General features: G+C 46.1%; 1 protein-coding gene across 3 annotated transcripts; it reads right to left on the bottom strand.

Annotated features, from left to right (window-relative positions):
• Positions 1 to 775: 775 nt before the first annotated feature.
• On the bottom strand, positions 776 to 18,427 carry CCDC32 (coiled-coil domain containing 32). Of its 3 annotated transcripts, none has more exons than XR_002787863.2 (4): positions 16,954 to 17,204; positions 14,130 to 14,286; positions 10,787 to 10,975; positions 776 to 10,597 (listed from the first exon to the last, which is right to left on the bottom strand). XR_002787863.2 is itself a non-coding variant. In XM_010598345.3 (4 exons), exons 2-4 carry the CDS (start codon positions 17,195 to 17,197, stop codon positions 10,837 to 10,839), a joined length of 540 nt encoding a protein of 179 aa, XP_010596647.1. In that variant the 5' UTR covers positions 17,198 to 17,204; positions 18,301 to 18,427; the 3' UTR covers positions 779 to 10,836. The 3 variants fall into 3 exon arrangements, 2 of the variants coding, with proteins under 2 accessions (XP_010596647.1, XP_010596648.1); XM_010598345.3 differs by adding an exon at positions 18,301 to 18,427 and having other exon boundaries at positions 779 to 10,975; XM_010598346.3 differs by adding an exon at positions 18,297 to 18,348 and having other exon boundaries at positions 779 to 10,975.

Here is an 18,427-nt window from a genome sequence, read left to right as displayed (position 1 = left end):
GCTGTTTTTCTCCAGCTCCCGCTCAAACCTGACACCCACAGAAAGGTCAAGCCCACGTGGTTCCGTGCGTCCCCTGCCTGGCCCGCCCTGCCTGTTACCATGACGACTGCTGTGCTGGAAAAGTCCTTAGCCACCTCCGAGCAGGTGTTGGGTGGCTCTCCCAGGCTCCATTCTTAGAAATGCACTCCTGCCAGGGGTTCCGGAGTTACAGGGCCTCTGGGAATACAGACAGACAGACAGAGATTCAGAAAAACAGATCAACACAGAGACACACACGCTGACAAAGAGAAACAATCATACTTAGGGGCACGGACAAGACGCCAGGAAGTAAGATGGTGAGGGAGCCTCGGTGACACAGGCCTGAGGAATAGATGAATAAAGCAAAAGAGAGTCTGAGGTGGAAATAGGAAAAAGACAAGGGAAGGCACAGGGAACCCATGAGGGCAGAGAGAGCGTGCCTCAGACTGACAGAATAATGAAAAGGAAAGCAGAGGCCAGAGAGGAATGAGCAGAAGTGCAGCGTTCACCACCCTCGCACCCTGTCCCAGTGAAGCACCTTGTTTTTTCTTGCTTCATCCTTTCTGAGGTTCAACAGGGGTCTCAGTCTGAGTTGATTTGCTGGCCAGGCTCCTCCTCTGGCTAGACAATACTTGCCATCTTAGGAGATACGGTACCCTAAGCTAACAACGGCAACATTGAACTCTGCTCGCAGGCGTGCACACACCCACCCACCCACCCACCCCTCCTTGCCCTACAGGCAGCTATTTGGTCAGACTCCTTGGTTCCATTTTACCCCAAACTCATAAATATCTAGTCTCAGCCTTGCCTCTCCCAGGAGGTGAACTGGGTATCAGAACACTGAGAAGGAATGGTATAGTAAATGAGGCAAGTTTTAGGGACTAGTGAGTGTGAACATCAGAGAGGTGAAGCCCTTGAAAGTAATTAATGTGAAAGAGAGAGAGGCTGGATAGTAAGCACCAGACAGGAGGGGGAGAGGAAGGGAGCAAGGAAGAGAGAGATGGGTCCAGAGCTCTGACTAAGGCAGGCCAGAGAAGAAGTAGCAGAGTTGGTGGGCCAGACCACAATTTCCCATCCTTGAACTGTCTTCAGGCTTTGAGGGAGGTCTCTCAGGGTCTTTGGATTCCTGGTCATTCTTCTTAGCATTTTTTAACTGGGGGCCAACAACCAGGCCATCAGCACAGGAAACGTGGTCTCATCCAGCTTTGACCTGTCCTCACCTTGACCACAGTGCAGAGGCGGCAACAGAGCCAGGACCCCTAATGTCACCATGTTCCAAGCTCAGATGTAGGTGTTGAGTGCGACAGGTGCCAGTTGGAGAGCCCACTGCCCTGATGCCCTCAGCCCAGAGAGCCCAGTGAGGGAGCTGGGCCCAGGGGGAGAAGTGAGCCCAAAAGAGCTGTGGGTGGGCACTCAGATGAAGCTGGGATGAATTAGCTCAGTGATGAGAACTACTCCACACACTGGGCCACAGAGGCTGAAAAGTGAAAATCAAAGGTCATACACTGTCCCTGAAGGGTAGATCCTGGAATGGGTGGGGAAGGGACTGTGGCAGATACTATTGATGCCTCACCCCACATCCCTTCAGCCCACCTCTGCGTCCAATTGCAGCTGCAGTGGACAGTTCCTGGGCACCCTGACAGCCTCCTGCCTCTCTCCTTCTCTCTGAGGGTTTTTCTCAACCCTTGCAGGACAGCCTGGAAGTGGCAGGGGCTTAACACCCACAAGGGGTAAATCTCAACCAATAAGGGATGGGCATCAGTGGATTAACACCCCAGATTAGGCCATCACTCAGTGGGGAGATTCTGAGCTGTGATCATAGCCCCATGAAGTGATCCCAAAGGGACTGAGCCCTAATTAGCCACAGTGGACCCACTCAAAGCACCCTTCCCTGTCTCATTCTCCTTGCTCCCTCACTCCTGCTTACCCTCTAAAATAAACTGCCTACTCCAAGTCTCATGGTATGTGTTCAGAGAACACAGAATAGCACCCACCTTTCTGCGGTCTTCCCAGCCTAAGAGCCTGTCCCACAGGGCTGGGCTAAGAACTGTTGGAGGGCTCTAACTCTGACTGCTTGTAGGCAGGTGATCAGATGTTTTTGGGAGAGGAAAGGAGGGCTCACCAGCTGTCTCTATCAGACCTTGGGGAGGCCAAGGCTGACATACTGACAACGAGCTCCCATAGTTCTCCAGTGGGCAACCACAGACTTTCATAACTGGAAAGGACCTCAGGGGTCACCTGACCCAACTTTGCACTCAATGCAGGAATCCCCTCTACAGTCTGACACCTGCTTAAACACTTACACCCATAAACGAAACCCACTGCCATCGAGTCGATTCCCACTCATAGCAACCCTGTAGGACAGAGTAGAACTGCCCCATGGGGTTTCCAAGGCTGTAAATCTTTACAGAAGCAGATTGCCACATCTTTCTCCCAAGGAACGACTAATGGGTTCAAACAGCCAAACACTTAACCACTGAGCCACCAGGGCTCCTTCTAAACACCTCCAGTGATGGGGAACTCACCACATTTCACAAGGCAGCCCTGTCCACTTTTGGACAGCTATTAGAAAGTTCCCCTTTGTCATGGATTGAATTATGTCCCCCCAAAAATGTGTGTATCAACTTGGTTAGGCCATGATTCCCAGTATTGTGTGGTTGTCCTCCATTTCGTGATTATAACTTTATGTTGAGAGGATTAGGGTGGGATTGTAACACCACCCTTACTGAGGTCACCTGCCTGATCCAAGGTAAAGGGAGGTTCCCTGGGGTGTGGCCTGTACCACCTTTTATCTCTCAAGAGATAAAAGGAAAGGGAAGCAGAGTTGGAGGCCTCATACCACCAAGAAAGTAGCACCAGAAGCACAGCATGTCTTTTGACATGGGGTCCCTGTGCCTGAGAAGATCCTCGACGAAGGGAAGATTGAGGACAAGGACTTTCCTCCGGAGCCAACAAAGAGAGAAAGCCTTCCCCTGGAGCTGACACCCTGAATTTGGACTTGTAACCTACTAGACTGTGAGAGAATTTCGCTTTGTTAAAGCCATCCACTCATGGTATTTCTGTTACAGCAGCACCAGATGACTAACACACCCTTACACTGAATAGTAATGGTCTCCCTGAAACTACCCACCCCCGCCACTGGTCCTAGTTTGTTCTTCGTACTTTAATGTTTCATCTTTCTATCCAAGAATCCTCCAAATATTTTAAAGCCAATAATGTCTCTATTACATCTCTTTTCCAGATCCCTACTCCCACCCCCTGCCCTGCCCCTCCCCCAAAAACCCTCGTTGCCTTGACCTTTCTTCAAGTCTTCGGAGCCTCCTGAGCCCACACCTCTCCTCCTGGATTTGTCAACGTTCTTTTACAATGTGATGCCCAGATAATGCTTCAGAGTGCTATGGCCAAAGCAGAATTATTTTTTATACTACTATGGCCCCAAGAAGGAGCCCTGGTGGCACAGTGGTTAAGTACTCAGCTGCTAACTGAAGGTTGGTGGTTCAAATGCACCAGTGGGAGAAAGATGTGGCAGTCTGCTTCTGTAAAGATTACAGTCTTAGAAGCCTTATGGGGCAGTTGTACTCTTTCCTATAGGGTCGCTGAGTTGAAATTGACCTCATGGCACACAACAACAGCCCCAAGTATATTTCCACTACTGATTCCTAAATTATAACTTTTTTGGCAGCTACACCACACTGCTCTCTCAACTGAACTGGTAAGACACTGAATATCTGTTGTTTTGGTTCTCAGCATTCCGTTTCACTTTCTTCAGGTAATAGCAACCCTCCTCCACTTCCCATTCTCATGTGGTTCTGTTGGACTGTCAACCACAGTACCCTGAATCCCTAGCCATAGGTTTGGACCCATGACCTAGGCCCAGACAATAAAAGTATCCCCTTGCCCTGGCCATAGTAATTGGTCCAAGGATGAGCATGCGACCCAAGCCAGGCCAATCAGAGTCCTTCCCTTGGATTTACTATTTAGAGTTGGAAGGGAGAGCTCTATCTTTCCTCTGGAGTTGCTAGACTGGTGCAAGCTCAGAGATCTCTGTTCTAGACCAACACACAGAGAAGAGTCTATAGTGACAGTAAGCAGGGACTGAAGATATAGTGTTTGGATCCAGCTACCTTGAGGCCAGCACCACTTATGTCCTTCCCAATCAATGCCCCTTTATGATTTAAGGTAGTCTAAGAGTCTGGTTTCTGCCACTAGAACAAATCAACTAATATATAGTTCTTCCTTGTTCTCCACTTGCACAATTAATTTTCCAATTCTCACATTTATCCTTGTTAGGTTTTAGACTTTGTCTTATCATTCAAGTCTATAGAAAAGGGATGCTTCCCTGTTGTCCTAGATCAACTTGTCTTAGGCAGGTCCTCTGCTCCTGAGCTTCGGGCCTTCTCTTAGCATTTCTGCCTCTCCTTTCCATGGCAGCTAAACTCTGCCTTGTATCTGTGATGGGTTTTGAGTAGGCCAGAGCTCCTGCCTCTCCACCAACAGAGCAGACCTTTTTGCTTGAATCTTCAGCCCAAGTTTCCCACTCTTCCCCCTGGGGTAGAGGGTTCATGCTTCTATTCTTCCCCAGCAAAGGATCTTCACCTGTCCAAGAAGGGCAAGAGTTCTACCATAAGCAGATGAGTTTTGTTTCTATTCCTTATCGCCTCCCTGAAGCCAGGGTTCGTTGCCCCTCCCCCAGTGGCTTAAGACTTCTGCTCATAGAGAAAAGGGTTAGGGAAGTAGGCCAGGCTTTTTGTCTTCTCCTAGCAGCTGCCTTGATCAACTCCTGCATGCCTGCATCACCAAAGGAAGCCCGCTCTTGTCTTCGGCCCTGCTTCCACTTTTTCTCATGAACACCCAGGGGAGGAAAACAGCCTGCTGTGAGTGCAGACTCCCCTGAGCCTGGAATAGTCTCCCAGCTATTCTAAGCCGACACGCTAGTCTATACGTAGTCTTTACATTTTTATTAATTTGTTAGCTTCTTCTCTGTTTGTATGACAGCCATATCTTTCTCTCGTGCTCTGCCAAAGTTGAAACAGCTCATGTGTCTCTGTCCCTCCTCGGAGAAACTTACTTGGTTGGTTGCCTTGTGCCCCATTTTCTGATGAGTTCAAGAAAAGCTCTATTTTGTAGATGATCTGGCTTTTTTCTCATCGTTGGGCTGGAAGTGACATTTTCTTGCAGCTTTCTACATCCTCAGTGGAAACAGACGTTTTCAAGTCACTATCATCTGTTTCTTGGACAACTGCAACCATTTCACAACTGATCCCCTCCGTCAGTGCTGCTCTCTCCGTGCTGTAGCCAGAATTATTAAAATTCTCTAACTGTCAGAAACTAGAGGGGACTGCAAAATAAAAGTACTTGAAATTAACTTCATAAAATCTGACACCTATGCCACGGCGTCCTAGTTCTCTACTGCAAAGTAACAAACCAACCCAAACTTAGTGGCTTAAACCATGACAACATTTACTTGGCTCATGAATCTGCAGGACTTTGCAGGGCTATCTCACCTCTGTTCTATTCAGTGTCAGTTGGGGTGGCTTAAAGGCTGGGAGATGGAATTATTGGAAGCCTCACTCATTCATACGTCTAATGTCTCGGAAGGGAAGACCCAAACAAGTGAGGGCTGGAAGAGCTGGGACTCTGTGGGTATCTCTCTCTGAAGCTTCTCTGGTATGGTGACTTCAGGGTACTTAAATTTCTTCTGTGTTGGTTCAGAATTATCAAGGAACATAGGGGGAGAGAGAGTGTGTGTGAGACAGAGAAAGCCAGGTAAAAGCTGTATCACCTTTTATGACCTAGCTCGGGAGTTACATCATTTCTGCTGTGCTCTATTAAGGTGAGGCAGCTATAAGTTTTTGCCCAGTTTCAAGAGGAGGGAATATAGAGCAATCATCTCAATGGAGGAGTGTCCATATCACACCGTAAGACAAACGTGTCGGATGGGATTTATTGGTATAACCATTTTGTTCTGTACAGTGAAAAAATTACTTTCAAAAAAATCAACCTAGAAAATAAAATAAACCAAAAGCCCTCCAATTACATTACTTCATACAGACGTATCATTACCAAGTGTATTTGTGCTCCCCCAACTAACTTTATCATGTCAAGCCCATGGCAGCCATTACCATCTTTCTAGATGCAAATTTGATCCTGTCACTGCCTCTGTTAAAATGACCTCATGGCTCCCTGTTGTCCCCCCAACACATTCCAAACTCCTTAATCTGACATACAAAGTCCCTGACACCTGGCCTTGTTTATTAATTTCCAACCTCACTTCTTGCCACCTCTTCGTTTGCCCTTTATGCTCCAGCTATACTAAATTTGGAGCCCTGATGGCACAGCAGTTAAGAGCTATGGCTGCTAACTAAAAGGTCGACAGTTCGTATCCACCAGCTGCTCCTTGGAAACTATGGGGCAGTTCTACTCTGTCCTATCAGGTTGCTATGTTGTTGTTGTCAGGTGCTGTCAAGTCGGTTCTAACTCATAGCGACCCTATGCACATCAGAATGAAACACTGTCCGGTCCTGCACCATCCTTACAATCGTTACTATGCTTGAGCTCATTGTTGCAGCCACTGTATCAATCCATCTCATTGAGGATCTTCCTCTTTTCCGCTGACCCTGTACTTCGCCAAGCATGATGTCCTTCTCCAAGCACTGATCCCTCCTGACAACATGTCCAAAGTATGTAAGATGCAGTCTCGCCATCCTTGCTTCTAAGGAGCATTCTGGTTGTACTTCTTCCAAGACAGGTTGCTATATGAGTTGGAACTGACTCGATTGCAACGGGTTTGGTTTTTGGTTTTATACTGAACTACTTTCCATTCAGGGAAACGCTGGTGGCATGGTGGTTAAGATCTATGGCTGCTAACCAAAAGGTCAGCAGTTCAAATCTACCAGGCTCTCCCTGGAAACCCTATGGGGCAGTTCTACCCTGTCCTACAGGGTCGCTATGAGTCGGAATCAACTCTGCAGAATTGGGTTTGTTTTTTTGTTGCTGACTTTCCATTCAGCAAACTTTCTTTTGCCTTTAGGCCACTGAACATGTTTTCCTCTTCTGGGACTCCTTCCATCCCCACACCCTTATCCCTTTATTCCCTCTAACTCCTACTCATTGTTCTGGACCCAGCTTCCCTAGCATTGCCTCTCGCCTACTCCCACCTGACAGGCCTAGGGGTCCTTCCCATATGCTTACGTCTACACAGTACCCATCAGCGAGGCCATGGCTCCCTGTCCATCATTCCACACAGGAAGATATTATACTGCTTCACTAACCACTGTGCACAGTGCCTGGAGCATTGCAGAGGCTCAAAAAACACTGGTTAGATGAACAAATCTGTGCCTTAAACAACCTGCTTCTGGGCTCAAAAAACAGCCTTCTTACAAACCTAAGATTGCTCTGGCAGTGCCCTGTCTTGAATCTTACAACTGAAGGAGAGCCAAAGTTGGTTCTGATAGTTTGGGATTTTCAGTAACATACTGGCTGTTTCATGTGGCTGAGGCTGTTCTCAGTCTTGAGGGACTCACTCCAAAGCAGTGCCAGGTAGTGGCTCCAGGGTATCTCCCCTCTTCCAGCAACAGTCCTGGTAGGCAGGCCTGCCTGGGAGAGAAGTACATTGGCAACAGCTGGTGGGATATTTATTTGCTATTTCTACATTCAGGACCTATTTCTGGAGCAGGTATTGGATGCGAGCCTGTGCCATTCCAACACTGGTCTTGCCAAGCCCTGGGGTGATGAGTACGAGTGCTGGTAGAGGACAGTACAAGTCCCTTAGCTTATCTCCCTGGCTCCAACCTGACCTCTGGGTATGTCATCACTGCTTTGCCCGATGGTAATTACCTATCTCTGGCTCTAAGGTTCAGCACTAAATATTGCTCCACTTGCTTTAACTTTCTGTTTCACTAAGGACTTAAGGAAGGAAGAACATTAGAGGTGATTAAAAAGTCTTTCTCAACTCACAAATTCTACTGATTTCAGGAAGTTCCAACTGGAGTTCCTTAGAGTTTCTAGGGTCATAGGAAACAGATCAGAATTTGGGACCAATGCCGTCTTTCCTATGGTTACTGAAAGGGAACTGGAACACAAAGAGGTCATTTGACTTAGTTATAATCACACAGTAAGCCACAAGACAGATAAAGACATAGCACCCAAGGCTCTTGGTTTCAAATTCAGTGGCACTTCAACAGTATAAGTTAAATCTATATTAATAAGTTAGTTCTATGAGCTAATAACATTTGTTTTGGGTAAATGGAGTTTCACCTTTTTTAGAGCCATCACTTAAGTTGTCACCTCTAAACCAATTAAGAAACCATAGTTTCCACTCACTGGGCTCCCTTCTGTGGAGGCCCGTCTCTAGCAAAGAGTTGGGTGAGAAGGTAACTGGAGGTCAGGGCCGTCCTCTCACAGCTCACTCAGGCTTTCATGTGGCACTAAAGCCTTTCAGTCCTACAACTCCTTTTAAGTTCCTCCAAACAAACTCCCCACATTTTCAGACTACATATTCTTTTTCTGAAGTAGAAAATGGGAAGAAGAGAAGACAAGAGTAGAATCTTACTTGAACTACAGAAAGACTGTTTTCTGGTACAGAAATATTCTCTTATCACCCTCTGGCCCGCTGCTCTTTGGGAGAGTGTTTTGGGACCTCCTTGCTTTTTTTCTTAAATTGTTGTTACTGAGGGAGAATGATTTTTTTGTTTTTTGTTTGTTGGTTTATCAGCTAAAGAGAAGGAAAATCTTAGCCTTTTTTTGTTTTTTTAAAGAAATCTATCCACGCAGTTGAAAGCCATCGACTGGCTCTGTAGGAAGGGCATCTGAACCCCAGAGATGGCAGCTCGCACGCTGGGTCCAAGGCCAGATGATCACCAGTGCTCTAGCTTCCTTGAAGTGCTCAGGGGCTGTGGAGGGCCACTCTCTCTGGCACAGGTGGTGGTTGTTGTTGAGTGCTGTCAAGTCCGTTCCGACCCTGTAGGACAGGCTTACACTATTAGTCAATGAAAAACGATGAAAGTATAACTGGAAAATATAACAAAAATCTTCATATCATTGAGTATACTGAATCACCTGGTTGGTTCCCATCCTTTTGGACACAGCAAATGCTTGATTTAGAAATGAACACATTGTCTCTGATGATTTTTACAGTCAATCTGTATATCATTAGGGATTTAGAACCTGTCCTAGGCTGGGTTTTCTAGAAAAGCAAAATCAATGAAACATGTATGTATATACATAGAGAGAGAGAGAGAGGTATTTATATCAACGAAATGGCTCACGTGGTTGCAGAGGCTGGAAAGTCCCAAGTCCATGGGTCAGGCTGGAGGCTTCTCCAGACTCACGTAGTTGATGGGGCTGGCGAACCCAAGATCGGCAGGTCGGACAGCAGGCCTCTGGCTCACAGACTGCAAAGGCCTCTGAATCCCAAGATCAGCAGGTGAGACAGCAGGCTGCTGACTCACAGGCTGTGGAGGCTGACGAATCCCAAAATGGGCAGGTCAGCTGCTAGCTCAAGTCCCAAGAACCTGAGATCCAATGAGGAGCCCGCTGCAGAATCCAGAGTGAGCAAAAGCCCAAGAACCTTGCCAGAAAGTCCACATATATTGGATACAGGCCATGCCTCCAAGGGAATTCCCTTTCAACTGATTGGCTGCTCATGGCAGATCTCATCATGGAGGTGATTACACTGTATCAGATCTCATTATGGAGGTGAGTACATCGTTGCATAGGTGCGAAACGACATCATAACTGCCACATCACTGAGAATCATGGCCCAGCCAAGTTGACACTCAACCTACACCATCACAGAACCCATTACCTAGGAAGACCCTCCATGCAGCCACGGTCTCAGAATCCTACCCTCAGGGGACCAAGGTTTGGATTGCCAGAGAGCACATTCTAGAACGAGGAGGCTGGTGAAGGTCACCAGCTCCCCTGCGGATGGCATGAGTTTGTCTGTATCTCCCCACTGCCTGAGAGTGTCTCTCCGGGAGGGATCAGGTCAACAGCAACACACACAGCTATTCTGATGAGAAACGCTTTATAGGAATACACACTGAATAAGAACATGATAAACCAAGAGGGATGCTCAGGCTCAGCCAGGAAAGCTGTCACAAGGAAGAAACTTGGAACTATTCAGGGATGGTATCAAACATTAACACCATATTTACAATTCTAATTTAGAACCTGGCCCTTTTTAAGTGCAGGAGAAGGTTGGAGGAGAAACCATGCATGAAATAAAAAAGACACACTACAACTTTCACATTTTCATATGTCTTTTGCCCACTTTCCCCACAAGGAACAATCAAAGGAAAAGCCCAGTCACTACATTTACTATGGACTTATTATAGAAGCCCCAGGCAGCCTTGGATTCAAAGAGGCAGACTTCATTCTCCTTACCCCAACTCACCCCAAACAATTTCCTGAGGGAGTGCTTGGGACACAGACAGGGAACACCCAGAAGAGCCAAGAGATTATCCAGCTCACTCCTACGTTATACACAAGGGCAGCGGTTTCTCCAAGTACTTTCACACTTGGTTCTTCACTAGGCTCTTAGCAGACGTCCAACTTGCAGCATCAGTGCTCAGTCAAGCTGTGTGGCACACAGGAAACCTGTACTTAGATCCAGCACACACTGGGTCAGGGACCGCATCCAAGACAGTCACACTCACACATGCCAGCCCCAAGCATGTCCTCAGGGGCCTGCAGCTGTTTGCTCTGTGGAGAGAAGTTTGGGCTTTTTCCCTCCCTAGATTCTCCTCGATGCAGAAGCTGAGCTCACCATTGTTCCCTGTGAGCCTGAGACAGCTGCTCCGCGTGTGTGCGTGTAATTTACTGTTCCGCTGCTGCCAGCTCGTCCCCGGCCTCTGGCTTCTCAACCTGTGACTCGGGAGGAATCAGATACTGGACCTCCTCTGTGCTGATGGCTACTTTATCTGGCTGGAGCCATCTCTTGAAATGTTCCAAGGTGCTACAAAAGAGCAGGAGAAAAGGATGGCTGCATCAGACCTCACCAATTATCTCAGTTACTCAAATTCTGCCTACCCACCCACCACTGATTTCTTCCTACAATTGTTTTTCTCTGCAAACTTGGGAAGAACAGCGATACTCCTTTGACAGCTGTGCATCCAAGCAGCTCCGTGGCATAACTGATCCCCTAGTGGGCACTTGGGCTATAAGCAGCACCAGGACCCTCTAGATGCACAGCCTCAGAAAGCTCAATGAGAACTGCTGAAGAGCTAATGCCTCAGTAGTCTTTTTTTGCCTCAAAACTGGAGAGGAGAGAAATTGTAAAGGGGAGGGAACGCTCAAATAAATACCAAATTATTAGTGAGGCAGGAGCCTGAGCGTCTTCAAATCTCACACCCGAGGCAATGAGGCTCAGTTATGCCTCGAGCACTTATTGGCACTGCGTGATTTTTTTGGTTTGCTGTGTTGTGGGGTTTCTGTGTTTGCTTGTTTCACCCTGTAGCAAGTCTCCAAGATAGAAACATCTGAGCGGCAAATGTTCCCTACAAAGGAATGGCTCCCTTTGTCTGGATCTGCAGGGAGGGGGCAAGTGTGAGTGTCAGGCTCAGTGGTCCCCCTCCCACCTTCCTGAAGTACCCAGGACCCTCCACTCTAAAGGGATTAGACGGTCAAGAAAAATGTAAATGACCAGAAATAATGTACGTCTCATTCTATGCTTGTCAACACCAAAAAGTCTTAAATCAACACAGAAAGTCATAAGCAAAGGACTTTTAGATACCCATCAGTGTTTGGGGGAATTGTGGGTTGACAGATGAATTTCTCTGTCCATTACTTCTGCCAAAAGCATACCATGAGGGAGGCCACCAACCGGGCCTTCATATATCCATGAAGACTCACACAATTCCAGTACAAAATGGCCTTTTTTAAAACACAAACTTTGAAGTTTGAAAACAAATTCAGATATACTGTTTCCTGATGCTTGCTCTGAACAAGGATAAAAAGAAGCATTTCCGCAGACGTAGGCTAGAGAGAACGAATCCAAACGCGGAGGGCACCAGGCAGCCGAGTGACTCAGATGCCCACAGCTGGGGGAATTGGGCATGACAAGGGCATTTAACCTTCATCTACCACACTTTTCATAGAATCATTAACATTAACCCTAGAGAAAAGGTGTCACAAGGTATCGATAAACACATGGAAACGTTAACCTGAGTCTTGGTACCGATCTGATTTCAGAAGAAGAGAATTCCTACTTGAGAATTATGCAGGAGAAACTTTAATATTTTCTCCTCAAAACTAGCGAGGAGGGAAATATTCAAGGCAAGAGAGGATGTAAGTAAATACTAAGTTATTAGTGGGTCAGGAGTCTGTGCGGCTTCAAATCTCCTGTGCCTGGGGCAGTTTTCTTGCTCAGTGAGGTTGAGCCTTCACAGAGAGAAAAGAACAGAATTTGTATGATCTGAATTCTCAGAGGGCAATCCTACACTGCCTTCCAAAGGATCTGGGGCACTTTGATCCAGTATTTGAGATAATGTAAGTGAAAGTACTTTGAAAAGTAAGGCATAACTATGAAGTTTCTTTCATTCACATACTGTCCAAGACTTCTGTGCACCATCTTCACATGACACCATGGGACTGATAAAATCAGTGTTCATACACTGAAGCCTGTGAGAGCCGGAACTCGACAGCACTGTCTGTTTTTCTGGGTCTTGCCGGTTTTCTGCCTTTGACAGGGGCCGTCACCGCTTTTCTGTCACTCTCTATTTGGTAGAAAATATTTGACTTTTCCTTCCCTGACAGGTTTCCACGTTACACAGGTTCTGGCTTTTGCAGGTTTCACGAGGTTTCAAACTTAGGCTGTCATATTACCCCAAGACCTTCTGCGAAAACTCAGGTTTTTGCTTCCCCCAAGCCAGCTTCTTATTTTGAATAATTTCTTACTGACCTTTACAACTCTGTTAAGAATGATAATAACCGCTAACACTTATACAGCGCTTACACGTGCCAGGCACTGTTCTAAACACGTCTTACACAGTGAGTCATTTAACCCTCACATTTTACATGAAGGGAGAGCTACTGCCCTCACTTTACAGAGAAGAAAGCTGAGGCACAGAGAGGTTACTTGCCCAAAAACGTACAACCAGCAAGCGGTAGGGCCACCTTCCTGAGTATGGCGCTACCTCCTGCTCACTGTAGCGGCACTGTGGCTCTCCCCACTTTCCTGCGTCCTGTCCCCCTGCAGGTACTGTTCAAGGCCTCTCATGTGAACACCACAGCCCATGGGGAGCTCCGCAGCACTTTCTCTCACTTCCCCATCTGGCTTTTCTCTTACACTGCTCTGCATTGTTAAATCTATCTACATATATGTATATTTCCTCTCTCCCCAACCAGTTCTGAGGGGGGCAAAAAAAACTGAGGCTAAAACTTTCTTACGGCCTCCCTTCCTCCATGGCATCACACAATATACACTTAATAAAGTCATTCATTTATTCCACACATATTTACTGGCAGCCCTGGAGGCACAGTGGTTAAGTACTTGGCTGCTAACCAAAAGGTTTGTAGTTCCAACCCACCAGCCGCTCCACAGGAGAAAAATGTGGCAGTCTTATTCCATAAAAATTTACAGCCTTGGAAACCTTATGGGGCAGTTCTACTCTGTCCTACAGGGTCACTATGAGCTGGAATCAACCTGATGGCAGTGGGTTTGGGTTGGTGATAAATATTTACTGAGTGGCTACAATATGATTGAAGCTCTGTAAAGCAATGGAGATTCAGAGGGAAGAAGGTTCCCGCTTTTGATTGATTTCTACTTTCTCAAGTGAATTATTTACTTAATGAAGACATCGGTTCATTCTCAACTCTGTTCACTCTATGACCAAGATGCAGCCTGGGGTATTAGACCCAGTGCCTTGGCAGAGGGCACTGGGTCTAATACCCCAGGCTACAGCACTGTGGCAAAAACACCTGTTCTCAAAAATTTGCTGCTGAGCTGACAGCAAGCTCACAAAGCATGATTTCTGAGTTTTAGAGAAGAGCTGATGTCGGTATCAACTAACATCAGGACTCAGATGTCACTGTCCCCAGATTCTTTAGAGAAAGAGAAATGTTCTCAGTGAAACAGACCGTCACCAGCGACTTGAGAGGGAATCAATTACCTCTCATCGGAATCGAGTCCATCCACAAAGAACTCTGACGCTAACTTCTCCTGGAGGAAGCGATCCCAGCATTCCTTCTTGGCCTGGGCCAGGGTTCGAAGCATGTCCTTGGAGGTGACTTCCTGATTTAAACCTTTGATTCTTCTCAGTTTCTTTTCTAAAGGGAGAAGAAGTGGAACTTAACAAGGAAAGCGAAGAGGAAGCGAAATTTAAATCTAAAATGCAAAATGCCAACTTGAAATTTTCTCACTGATTGAGTACATCAGTTGCTCTGCAAAAGAGCTCGTTTTTTAAGGAGGACATATTTAGGGGAACAAACATTTTTCTTTTTCCTTCACAGTGTCCTTGCCCTGGATTTTATCAAATAAATGTTTAACCCCGGAAAAGCAAGAAGCCATAGGTTTTCACAAAGAAATCGATGGCATGTTTTCTTTGAAATCACCAAAGCCCAGCAGGTAGCTCTCTAAGGATTGCCTGTTTTCCTGGGCTTGGCATGTGTACACTCTCATCTTTTTCCAGCTCCTTGAAAATAGTCTCTCTGAGGAGCAAACTGTTTTTCTCTTTGTTACAGTGACATGAAGTGATCTTCAAACCTCATGAGAAAGAGAAAATTATGAGCAACCCGATGGTTCATCAATACTAAAATCAACTTGATGAGAGCGCAATAATAAGAGACCTTTAAGATCTCTAAGTGTGATCGGATTCTTGATTACACAAAAAGAACCTCCTAACATTTTTTTAAGTTGTTCAACTTCTGGCCTGGGTGGCAGAGCCTAATGTCTTGCAATCCCTTTGAGAGTGGTCCATATGGCTTCCTGATGATAGATGTTTAATTACTCTTCTTTGCATTTTAAGTATAATTATCGACCATATCTCCCCTTTTGAAGAATACAAGCAAGGGTTTCAGCATTTACCTTCAACTATAATACATGAGTAAATGATGGCTTTTTGGGGGAGCCGAGGAGGAAGAGGCTGGACATCAAAGCCCAGAACCAATAGAAACCATGATTTGCAATCCCATTTTCATTTCTAAACAAGCCACATGAGCTAGCACCCACTGATCAAAACAATAAACACCTTTTGTTGCTATAAGTTACCATCAGGAGCGCACCCATATAAAAACCTAGAGTTGTTAAATATTTCAGGAATTTTATTTTCTCCTGGAGGATGTGAAAAGGGTTACATGTGTCGTCCTGTTTAACTGGCAAAGTTCTTAGTTGTTGCCCTTACCAGTGAATCCTCTTTGAAATAGGCTTATTTGGCAATAAAAACAATCTTCATGTTGTCCGGCCTTGGTTGTCAAGGTAGAAGGTGCTCTGGGTTGAAAAGGCTTTCCGCTCTGAGTGCACCGAGCCCCTGATCAGATATGATTTAAGTAGGGCAGGCAGAAACAGGAGCCGCTACGTACTCCAAACCCACCTGCCACTGTCTCCCGATCCCGGCCACAGGTAACAGAAATGGCTCTTATTTTCCTCAGAGAAGGAATTTGTCATCATTGTTACTGATTTTAGAAAGGAGCAGTGGAGTTTTAACTTTCAGAACTAGTCTTCACCAGTCAAAATCATCAAAACCATCTTCATGAAAGTCTGTTATAACCCCTGAGCACACAGCACCAACAAGCCAAAGGATCTGGTTCTTCAGCTTTCTTGGGCTATGGCTTTTTCTTCTTATCATCATTAAACAGATGCTGTGGCTACTACAAAACAGAATTTTCAACCAACAGCCATAGCTACAAGCATTGCTCTTATGTTCTGCCTTTGGTGGTTTCATATTATACCCTCACCTTTTTCTTTATCCATCATTCCACCTAAATGTTTCTTGTGTCTTTTTTCTCCAGTACATCATTAACAAAATTCCATTGTTTTCCAATATATTTCTTAGCAATCACGTAAGCTGTCTTCTGATTTTTCTTCCTGTCCTTCCTTGAAAGCTCATTGTTCTTGAATTGCCTTTCCTTCTGCAAATAATTATTCCCAGGTTTCGTTCTGTGAGATTCCCTAGGTCACACAGATAGGTCTCATGGATGTTCAATGATAAAAGGATACCACAATTCCAAAAGCTGGCCATCATGTCCTCGACTGACATTTCTCTTTCCCCTAGCATGGGATAATCTGAATCTCTTTCCTGTGTTTGGAGTCGCTCCAGATGCTTAAACTTAAGGTTACAGGACACAGGACAGATGTGTTCCAGAAACATTAAATAAACGAAATGGCTAACAGGGGGCAGAATGAATTTTAACATGCTCCCAATTCAAACAATCCATCTATTTAACATGATGGTTTTTCAAACCGTAGCATTTGAAATTCATTATAGCTCTGATGCCATGACCTGCTCTTTTAGGACAGCATAACAGTTCTTTAAATAAATGAGCCACCAATAGTAGACAAGAGGGTTCTACAGAACACCAAGAAATAAAGCAGAATTTAGTCAAAACAGTGAGAGGCAGGAGGTGACAGGCTGTTTTAAGGGATGTGGAAAGAAAGGGTCACTCTTTCTCAACAATCTGACCTGTAACACCCCCTAAAATTATATCTGAGGAATATACGTGGCAAGGACAAAAAAGAAAAAAGAAAATTAGGAACGAAAAACGAAGTTTGATGTAACAGAATGTCAACATGCTTCCCTAAAACCACCAGCTTCTGATTTAAAAAAAATAAGAAAAAGCCACCTAACTTTACAAAAAAAAAAAAAAACACTCCTTGCTGTGGGTCGATTTCCATTCATGGCAACCCTACAGGACAGGGTAAACTGGCCGACAGGGTTCCAACGTTGTAAATCGTCACAGAGGCGCATCTGTCCATCTTTCTCCCGCGATCTAACTTACCTAGAGATGCTAAATACACTTCTGAATCCTGCAAGGGCGCCCAAGGCTGCAGAGACGGCTGGACAGCAGGGTCTGCTGCCTCCCTCTGGCCTTCGCCTGCAGGATAAGAATCCACAAAGGAGTCTGAGAAAGCATTGCTGGCACCATCCTCTTGGGCAGGATTTGGCAGACAGGAACAGATTTCAGCCCAGAGATCCCGGCCAGATCTTGTGGCTGTACAGTCAATGCTCTCAAACATTTTCATCTGGAATCTGAGTTGAAAAACAGAAGTTCAAGTGAGTAAAGACTAGCTTCAAGGATACAGTATAAGTACGTGGTTCTCAGATTTGTTTACTCATTGAAGGAAGGTGCTGTACTAGCCTTTTAAGAAGTTTTGTTTAACACAACAAATTCCTATGTAACAGGCAAAAACATGACAGAGGGGAAATTTGGTTCCTTTTTTGGCTGCACAATCAAGTTGTTCTCATGATGAAGTTTGTCTTTAAACATGGAATTTCTAGGACATTTCTATTGTGGATGACCAGTCTGCACTTTTCTCCAAAGATTTCTAAGATGCAACTGCCTTGTTCCCAGCCGATTAAATTCCGTCTTCAATAGGGCACAGCCTGAAGGTCTTGCACATGAGGACAGCACAAGTGCTGCTGGATGACAAGTGTGTCAGAGAGAACTGCCATCAGGTCGGAGCCCACGCGCTCACTACACACACAAACTAGGCTATATGCCCTGTGGTCTTGTTTTAACACTGAAAACAGGCATTTTCACCATTTACAGATGAAGAAACTCTGGCTCAGAGGGGTAACTTGCCTAAGTGCACATTACTTTATACATAAGGAATCCCTGATTGGAAACCAGACCTATGCTACTCCAAAATCCATGTTTTTACCCAAAACCATGCTGCCTGCTTGGGAAATATACTGAAATTTGCCCAAGCAGCTATGCACACAGCCTGGGGACTTTTATAACTATCTAGGTTTAGAGGAAGGAATCTTTAGGGTCAAGAAAGCTGCCTGAGGCAAGGTCTGAATAATTTCTGGAAAGTTCGTCCAGCTGACAAGGGCCCGGAAGTAAAAGGCACAGACATGTCACTGCGGCCCGGGTGAACTGATGCCAGGGGCCATAAACGAGCTCCCACCCTCTCCCCCTTGAAGTCATTTGCATCTATCCAAATCACAAATCGCCGGGGCGTCCAGAACCGCGCAGAGAACCCAGGAGCCCTGCCTACGGGCCTCAGTCACTCTGGCCTCAAGGTGTGGCCAGCGGTATGAGTCAGGCCCCGAGGCTTCCCCGTGGGCCGGGCCGGAGCGGGGAAGTACAAGACGCTGGGCACCCGGGCCCCTCCTCACCTACCCCAACCGCCGGCCCAGCAGCCCGCAAACGCTCGCCTTTGGTCGGTCGCTGGCAGCAGGGAAGAAACGGGAGGGGCGGTGTCTCCGAGTGACGGATCCCGAGAATCCTCCAATCACCGACAGAATCG

This window comes from Loxodonta africana, chromosome 10 (assembly GCF_030014295.1).
Source record: "Loxodonta africana isolate mLoxAfr1 chromosome 10, mLoxAfr1.hap2, whole genome shotgun sequence".
Lineage (NCBI taxonomy): Eukaryota > Metazoa > Chordata > Mammalia > Proboscidea > Elephantidae > Loxodonta > Loxodonta africana.
Note: the sequence above shows the minus strand (reverse complement) of the source record. Positions and strands in the feature narration are given on the sequence as shown.